Genomic DNA, 9,723 nt, shown 5'->3' with positions numbered 1-9,723 from the left:
AGAGGACAACCCTGACATAGATCATCTAAAGCCCATGTGCTGTCTTTGAAACAGCATCTAAATTAAGGCAGGCAATTCCTTTAATGGCTTCAAATGCTACAAATTTTTCTAGGATAAGAGTGGGAAAGAGGATGAGCTGCAGCTGCCCTGCAGAGTGCAATATCAGAGTGGCTTTAAGTAGCTTCTGACACTCAGATACCCTGTGACATTCCAGTATGGCAGCAATAAGCTGCTCCTACCAAGCCAATTCATCAAAGCATCTTCATTTATAATCAGCACTGAAACATCCTCATGGGAATGAATCATGTACCAAAAGATAGACCTATTTTGCCCAGAGATGGGCTTAAGCACATGATTCAACCTATCCTGAATCACAGTGTTGGAATTGTGAGTCCCAGCTGAAGGGTGGCAGAAACAATTTCAACTAATCCCCGCTTCAAAAAACCAGTCATCTCTCACTCTGCCTGTTCCATCGGGGTGGCTGCAATCAGATGCTCATTAGAAATGGCCCTAATTGTTCTGCAAGGGACTCGTGCCTCATTTATACAGGCCAAAAGGAAAACTGCGAGTGAGAAGAAACAATTTGAAAACTGCTGTGCTTGTCAAGCAAAGGATTCCAGCAATAAGGTGGCCTTTGTGAACTTGGCATTTTCTTTATGTTTTTTAAAGTACTTTTACTTTAACAAGATGAGAGAAGACATTCGGGGAGGAAAAATCTCCAGATGCCAGCGGCCCTCAGTGCCAGTCACACATTTCCTCACCTTCTGCTTGGTCTTTAATGCAATGCTAATGGTAACAATTTCTTGCTTGGGCTATTACACACCAGCTGGCAGTAGCACAGCACGAAGCTTTACCCCCTGGCTAAGGAAAATCCTCACTTTCACATGCTAAACCTGAAGCCACATGGTTTTATAATAATCCTTGAAGTAAAGCACGAGACATTCATCCTCCCAACCCCACAGAAAGCCGACAGTGATTCGCTCATATCACACTTTAATCTATCTCAGAAGCACATCCCAGCACTTTCAGTGCCTGCATTCAGAGGATACCAAAACCAGCCCTTAAGTGAGGGTTCTACAGCACTGACCAAAATGCCCTCGGGGTTAATGACAACAGAGCTCTGAAACCTCATTTTCATAAAGCAGTGCATTACCGAACATTTTTCAGAGCAGGTTTCTACCCCAGTCCCCCCAGTTTGCTTTATGCAATTTGCTGCAACTTGGATAAATCAGGCTGTTGGTTTCTGTGCACACTCCTGGAGGCATGAGCAGCATCACCTTGCAGTGACTTTGTTTTATGAATATACATGGGATGGGCAAAGTCCTGGCTACTGAAGATGCTGCCAAATTCAAAGAATGGACTAAAAGTGCAGTTGGTGTATTTTGTCCTATTTCCCCCTCTCCCTTGCTCTGCTGAGAGAACAAACTCTAGAGAATCTCTCTCTCTAGGCTGGGTGTCTGCCCTCACCTGGGCTTCTCCTGAGGAATGCCATATGCCCAGCTTGTCACTCTGGGGTTGGATTTTTACCTTGTATACATAAACGCATTTGAAAAACTGTCCTGGTTTTACTTTGTCCCATCATCCAGACTCCCTGTTTTCTGGCACTGCAGCTACAGCCAGGGAGAGGGACTGGCTCATTTTCCTTGCCCTCCATCCTGCTCCCAGCTCCACAGCTCTGGGAGCAGGGCCAGCCCACCACCACAGCCCACCTGAGCCTCGCAGTGTAGTCTTGTTCTCAAGGGTTTGAGGAAGAAGCCCCTTTTCTAACTGTGCCAGCCCTATCCCACCACTCCCTGTGTTCAGGGTGAATGTGACGTGCAAGAGAAGTTGCAACACCCAGCGCACCCTGCACACACTTCTCTTGAAGTCCATGGATTTCAGTATAGACACACAGTTCCATGGAAGTGGCTCCCAGTGCAAGATAAAAATTATACAAATATAGACATATCCACACAGCTCTATAGATATCCCAGTGCAAAATAAAATTATATATAAATCAGAGCTGTCCAGGTCAAGCAACAGACATAGAATCACTCAGGCTGGAAGAGTCTTCTAAGATTACTGAGTCCAACCATTAACCCAGCACTGCCAAGGCCACCACTAAACTATGTCCCCAAGTGCCACATCTATGTGGTTTTTGAACACTTGAGGCTGTTCCCTCTCCTCCTGTCCCTCGTTCCCTGGGAGCAGAGCCCGACCCCCCCCGGCTCCCCCCTCCTGTCAGGGAGTTGCAGAGCCAGAAGGTCCCCCCTGAGCCTCCTTTTCTCCAGGCTGAGCCCCCCCAGCTCCCTCAGTTCTCCTGCTGCTCCAGCCCCTTCCCCAGCTCCGTTCCCTTCTCTGGACATGAACCCACAAGAATTCCCTGAGTAACAAAAGCTGACAAACACAGCTGGATGTCCCAACAAGGAGCAGAATGTCACAGAGCTGCTGAAGCAACAAGAAACACTCACCACAGTTCTGAGCACTGACTGCAACTGAAACTAAAAGTCACACAGTCCACAAAAGGAAAGAGAACAGTCCCATTTCATGTCACACAGGGCTTGCCAAGCCCTGCCAGGACACTGAGGGCATGAGGGGTGATGAGCAGAGCACTCGTGGCCAACAAGGAGTGTCTGAGTCACCCCATGTGGCTTCAGTGGGAGCTGGGCAGCTATTCCACAGGGTCTGTCTGTCCCTGGGTCTGCTCTGGGGTCTCCTGCAGTCATGGCACCACCTGAACACGGTGGGGGGGGCTCAGAGGGTCAGTGCTGGTACCCCACAACTCCTTATTGCCCCTCTTCACCTGCAGCCACGGTTGGTCACCAGGGAATGTCACACAGAGCTGTCTGAAGTTTGCTTCTGCCCACGTTCTCTGACATATCTTCCCCCACCCCATGGAGCTGTAACAGAGTAGTAACTCTCATGATAACACTAAAAATTCATGTGGCAAGACTGACCTAATGGAAATGTTCCTCAAGTCCTGTTTTGGTTATCTCATTTCATACACAAAAATATGAAATATATACACAGGGCACACACAAAACCTCCCCACAGCCCCTGGGCTCTTTTCCAAGAGTGTTTTAAACAATCTACAATTACTAATAAAAAGTAATTGAGAGTAAGTTTTGTTCTTTCTTTTTCATATGAACTTCCTTGCATTTAAGTTTTGTTATTCTGGAGCACCTGCTTTTCACGCTTGTTTGTCACTGTGCTTTAATTATTTTGTTTCACACATGAGAAAATCGCAACTTTCCTTCAATTTTCCTTTTTCACAAAAAGATGACAGAAAAGTGCTTCAATATCTGATATTTAAGTGCTTAAGGCCTGTTTTTGCTTCTGTTCGTGCAAACACACTGCAGGAGCAGGGCTCAAGTACGTCCAGGTTTTGATGGCAAATAAATTAACTATCTGGAAGAAAATAAATGGACAGTGCTGAGCTATTGCAGAGGCTTCCATTAGGAGATGTAGAATAACTCTAGAGTAATTCATTTGCCACAAAGCTGGGATTTTGCCAGGAATCCAAGACATAAAGCACAGGTTTAGTTGTATTTATTTGTGTCAAAACAGTCTGGCCACATTTCTATTATTTTAGATGGTTTCCCAGCAAGGAAAACATCACAATGGGCTGGGACTAGGTTGGAAATTTTTTGGCTTGGAAATGGAATCTGTGAAAAGCTTCAAGAAGAGGAGAATAAAGCTATCTTTTGAAACTTCACAAGCCAATGGTCACAGATGAGAGTCCTATATTACTCAATGCCAGAAAGTGCAGGGTACCCCTGAAACCTTGAAAAAGATTGGAACAGTTCCCTTTTCCAGCCTTCAGTCACTGCATGAAAAATTCAACTGCAATTAGCATTTAGTACAAAGCACTTTCTGTAGGCTGACAATAGGTAGCCAGAGCAGAAAGTGTACAGAACAAGAACGGAATCCTATTTTAAAGAATCACACGGGTTTTGTTAACAATGAAGGGATCCCCCACTTTCCCCCCAGAAAATTCAAACCCATCTAATTCCCTCTGCTTAGTAGTGGAAATCAAGAGCAAGAAACCCAAAGTTTAGATTAAAAAGCACCAGAGTAAGTTCAGGGACATGTTAAATGGAATTGCTTATTTTGCTGTTCCATTAAATAGGCAAAGCTCAATGCATCTGACACCCAGACCTATTCTTTCCGATCACCATTCACCATCAATCATCTGAGCTGGGTGTCAGACCTGCCTAAGTGAAGTGCCCACTGCTCTGAGTGACTCTGATGTGCACTTTGTGCCGGGAGGGAGATGAACGATGAACTATTATATTACTAAATATCTCGGGGAAAAAAAGGATCCTCTCTGCATTACATAAATTTCCATGACATTTCAATTAATCTCCCAGTGCTGTTTACAGTCTGTACACTACACATTGCTGTGCCTAAGGATAAAATATCAGGGCAGAGAAAGTACTGAGTCTTAGCTGAGATGATCTAAAGTAGATGTTAAAACCAAACAGCACCTTCACATCTGCATGCACAGAGACAACAGTGGCTGATAATTAATGCAATAAAAAAAGCAGCTTTACAATCTTTGTCACAAGTTCTCGTTAATTCCCTACCACTCCCTTCTCCCCCGCCTTTCAGCAAGGGAGCAGAACAGCAAGGGAAAGCACTGGTGGCATCATGTGCCGAGAAGCATTTCAGAGTTAATGTTTTCTTACCTTTTATAGAAACCATGAAGAGGCTGGAGACATAAAAACTGCCAGTAATCCAAGCAGAAGGCCTTCAACTTCAGCATTTTCAAACCCTTCTGCTGCAGCGCCCGTGCTCTGCAGCAAGGTTTTAGCAACACAAGACTTTTTTGTTACGATTTGAATGACTCAAATCGAGTCCAACACACTCCTCTCCTTATTGCTGAAGTGTGTGTGTGTGGAATCGCCGCCGGTGCCACCAGGCAGCCCCGCACATGGCTCAGCACCTGCAGCTCCCAGTGCCCCCCGCTCATACAAAGAGGCAGCCGCACAAAGGAGACAAATTCATGGGCGCTCTTTGATCCTGCTCGCGGTTTATCTGCCCTCGAGTCCCCAATCCTACCGGGATAACCGCTCTTACACAGAAATCCCACTTCTCCTTTTGGCTATTTTAGGCCATTCTAAGAGCCCTCTGGACAAACAACGTGGATATATTCCAGCTCCGGGCTTTGACGGAGCTTTGGAAAGCATCCTTAGAGCTCCCAGAAGTTCGGCAAACGCAGGCGATCAGCTCGCTGGGCTCGGACACCGCTGCCCGGTACCCGCAGCAGAGCTGTGCTCCCAGCACGTGGGGCTGCAAGCCTTTGCCCTTTTCCTTTTTTCCCCCTGTTAATCAGCTCCTCCTGTACCAGCGCATCGGCTCCATTGTCTGCGGCACCTCGGGAACTGGGGGTTTCTTGTAACGAGGAGGGGAAAAAAAACAGGAAAAAAAAGGGAAAAAAAAAAAAAGGAAGACGGGCAGGAGCTCAGACCCTCCCGCTCGCACACCAGATTGTGCTTATCTTGTTCCCAACGCGCTTTTCCAGGGAGCTGAAGGGGAAGGATAAACCAACCCCCGAGTCGCGGGCGCGCAGGGGGGACCACCGGGGACAGATGGACGGACGGACAGACAGACGGCGAGGACAGAGGGACAGACGGACGGACAGCCAGCCAGCCGGCGGGAACGGACAGCCCTTCCGGGAGATCCCGGTGGAGCATCCCGGGGGATCCCGGGCAGGCACAGCCCCCCCGCCGCCGGAGCCATCCCCGTGCTGCGGGCTGGGAGCTGCTGGAGGGGGGAACTGTCAAAATGAGCAGCATCTGCTATTTAAACCTCTGCTAGGCACGATAAAAGGGGGCTGCTTTTGTTCTGAGAAGACACGAGCCCAAATTTTTAAAAATGTCTGTCTTTTATCATGGCCCAATTCTACCACCTCTCCCCCCATCCCCCCTTTATTCTTTCCTCTCCATCCCAACGTGCACATGTCCTGTTCAGGAGTGAGAATCAGAGAACAGAATCACAAAGGGCACGTTTAGAGTAGAGATTAGGAAGAAATCCTTCCCTGTGAGGGTGGGGAGGCCCTGGCACAGGTTGCCCAGAGAAGCTGTGGCTGCCCCATCCCTGGAAGTGTCCAAGGCCAGGTTGGATAGGGCTTGGAGCAACCTGGGCTAGTGGAAGGTGTCCCTGCCCATGGCAGGGGGTGGAATGAGATGGGCTTTAAGGTCCCTTCCCAACCCAAACCATCCCATGAATCCCCTGAGCTGGGAGGGACCCACAAGGATCATCCAGTCCAACCCCTGGCCCTGCACAGACACCCAACAATCCCACCCTGTCCCTGAAAGCGTTGTCCAAACCCTCCTGGAGCTCTGGCAGCCTTGGGGCTGTGCCCACTGCCCTGGGGAGCCTGGGCAGTGCCCAACCAGCCTCTGGGGGAAGAACCTTTCCCTGAGATCCAACCTGAGCCTGCCCTGACACAGCTCCAGCCCTTCCCTGGGTGCTGTCCCTGGTCACACAGAAGAGGTTGGAGCCCACCCCTCCTCTTCTCCAGTCCCACAGTGAATGGCACAGAACTGATGTGTTGCAGGAAACATCACTGGCACAAGAGAACTTCAGTAGCAATTTATCATTTTTAAAAAAGTTTTTTCCTGGTGTTAAATAAGAAATGGCCTAGTGGGGACTGACCAATGCTTGTGTCCAGTTTGCTGGTAAGCTTGCTTTTCCACAAACTACAATCTGGCTATTTCTTATTCTGTTTAGCTTCTGAAAATCACTAATAGTAAATATTTAGGCTACAGCTTGCAGTAGTGTCAAAGAGTAGAGAGGAACTTGAGTTCAACAGTTACAACAATACCAAAAGCAAAATCTGAAGAAATAATTAAAACCCAAAGATTCTGGCACTTAGATGGGTGTTTAAAACAAACCCAACAAACAATAAACCAAAAAAAACAACCAACCAACCAAAACCTAAAACAAAAAATTCAAACAAAAAGCCATAAACCTCCTCCAATCCCCTCCCCCCAAAAAAATCCACAAGAATTTTAACACTGTTTAAAAAATATGAAAAGAAAACCGAACCCCTAAACCTTAACCTGAGGCTCTTTTCCACGTACACATATCTAGTTCCCCAAGTGCCTGGATAATAAGCTATATTTAGGGATCTATATAAGCTATATTTAGGGGGTTTCTGGTTTTACTCATTGTCACTGTTCAGTTACAAAAGTGTCTTGCATCTTCTTAGAAAACTGGTTTGTGTAAGTTTAATTGAAATGAAATTATAAATACATTGGAGTAAGAATTGGCAGTTTCTTTCCTGAAGGGAAGAAGTCAGTAAGTTGTGCCCAGACAACATTCAACAATGTTCCCATCACACTTTGTGTGGTATTTCCCTAAAAACACATTGTCCAGGACAGGGAACTAACAGATCATGGGAAAAGCAACTTGCATCAAAAAATTGCCTTTGAAAAATTGCCTTTGGCCTTTTAAAAGATAATTTCTTGTGAAGCTTCTCTTTCAAGTACCCAATTCCCTGTGCTGCCTGCACTTACTCCTGGGATTTCTTTCCAACCAGCACCAGAGCTGGGGATTCCTGAGCAACATGACTGGTGAGAAGGAACTGGTGAGATCATCCCCCAACAATATTAAATACTGCCCAAGTTCAAGCCTATTTTTCTTCTGGAACTCACATTCCCTTGGGCTACATTAGCTTGGCAATCTTCAAGTGATGCCATCGTGGGAAGGGTATTTAGATTTTCTTATCAAAATCTCCCACCCCAGCTTTTCATCTCCTGTTCTCCAGAGTATTTTATCTAAAGAGGAACTGAGGAAAGGCCCTCGAGACCCACTGACTCCTGGTGAGCCCAAACCTCCTGCCACTGCCTCTGCCCTGTGTTTGGCCATTTGTGGTGGTGCCAAGATGAAATCCTTTTCCCTTTGTTTCCAAGAACAAACTGCACCAAAAAAAAAAAAAAGAGTTTTCCCTATCAGAACATTCTTATGTCTCAGTGTTTTGATATTCCCTTAAAAAAGGCAGGAAAAAAAGAAAGAGAAAAAGGTTATAACCAAGAACAGCTATTCCCAGATATTCCCAGGATCCAGGAAGAAGAGGAAAGTCAGCCAGAGACAACTAAGCTCAAGGGACACTTGATCCTGAAATGAGACTTTTCAGAAAACTTGTCCTTTGTCTGCTCACATTACAAAGCAATTTCTTTCTCACTGTCATATCCTTTCCAGAAAAAAACCCCAACTATTTATCACCTTAATTATTTCTTTCTAAACAGTGGGCTTTCAGTGCCCAGAAGCCATGTACCCATGGATTTCCTGACAGCATCCAACCCCGATTATCCCACCCTGCACACAGAGAAAATGCTAATTAGGACTTTTGCAAATGAAAAGCCCCACGCTCTCCATACGTTCTTCATTTCCCTTGTCTTCCAGAGGAAAACAACAAAGAAAATTAAGCTTCATCTCACGCTCACCCAGGATATAGAACTAGTTCTTTCAGAACGGCATTTTCCAAAACCTTTGACTCAGAATTCCCAGGCCTGACAGGAGTAGGGATTTTTGGATGTGCTGCAGCTTCAGCACTGGAGCTGTGAGGGCTTTTCAGAGAATTTCTATAAGCAGAGTTCAGCTCTGGCACAGCATGTGAAGCCTCTGACAAGGCTTTCAAAACCAGCCATTAAAAAAAGGGCAAAGTGAAAACACTCCAGTCCACCACCTCCTTTTTTAGGGCTGGTTTTCTTGCCAAATCCTGAAGCTCTGAGGCTGAAGGAAAACAATTCACTGAGGAGGGAGAACTTTGTATGAAATAACCCCAGCAGGAAGTCAGTGCTGGAGTTACTGGTGGACTGATTTCAAAAGTTGGGGACAGCAGGTAAATTGACTTGTCTACCTATATAAATCTTTAACCTTCACATATATTGAACTACTTATATTAATATATATTTTATATATACATATAACATAAATAATTATAAATAAAAATAAATAAAAAAATAATTAGTAAACATTAATATGTAAAACATATACATAAATTTAAACAAATATTTATAAATATATAAAAATGATATAGTAATGACATAATAATACACTATAAATTTATAAATATATGAAATACATAATACATATTTAAAAGATATATTAAAAGTACATATCTTAAATACATATATTGAAGTACTGTTATTTATTTACTTACTGAAACCCTCATGGTGATATGCCAGGAACATTCTTGAAAATATTTCACTTGCCCAGAAAAACAGCGTATCCACCTACTTAGGTGGAACACAGGAATTGTAACTTTGCAGTAAGAAAACTGTTTTCAATGAGTCTTTCATGGCTTCAGGGTGAAATATTTCAATGGCTACACACAAAAACTTCATGGTAACCATTCCTGCATTGTGGAGCTCCGGAAATTCATGGTGCCAAGGCAGTGGCTGTACTCATTCCAGGATTCCCTGTGCACACCACACGTAGAAGTGGGGATCACACGAGGATTACAGATCAGGTGCACAAAACAAGGTTTTGATGCTAAATTAGTTCCTGGGAGGGTTAAAGGCCTCACTGCTCACAGGGTGGAACAGCACCCAAAGCTCCTGGATCAGCTGTCCTGATCCTGGAAACCAAGCCATCTCCACATGAAAGTTGGTGGGAAAGTTACAGAATCCCAGAACATGCTGAGCTGGAAGGGACCCACAAGGATCATCCAGTCCAACCCTGGCCCTGCACAGGCCCATCCCCAAGAGTCACCCCCTGTGCCCCAGAGGATCA

At 45.4% G+C, this 9,723-nt stretch overlaps 1 protein-coding gene across 12 annotated transcripts in view; it reads right to left on the bottom strand.

Annotated features, from left to right (window-relative positions):
- Nucleotides 1–9,723, bottom strand: part of IQSEC1 (IQ motif and Sec7 domain 1) — a 337,734-nt gene that overhangs the window by 140,118 nt on the left and 187,893 nt on the right. The window contains exon 1 of one of the 12 annotated variants that reach the window (XM_017834893.1): nt 4,668–5,402. The exons of the other annotated variants lie outside the window; for them this stretch is intronic. Coding sequence (XP_017690382.1) covers nt 4,668–4,744 — 77 coding nt within the window. The 5' untranslated portion in view covers nt 4,745–5,402. Of the gene's footprint in view, nt 1–4,667; nt 5,403–9,723 lie in introns of those variants that run through there. 12 annotated transcript variants of the gene reach the window in all.

This window comes from Lepidothrix coronata, unplaced genomic scaffold, assembly GCF_001604755.1.
Source record: "Lepidothrix coronata isolate B3197 unplaced genomic scaffold, Lepidothrix_coronata-1.0 Scaffold244, whole genome shotgun sequence".
Taxonomy (NCBI): Eukaryota; Metazoa; Chordata; class Aves; order Passeriformes; family Pipridae; genus Lepidothrix; species Lepidothrix coronata.
The sequence above is the reverse complement of the archived record's forward strand: the minus strand, read 5'-3'. Positions and strand labels throughout refer to the sequence as shown.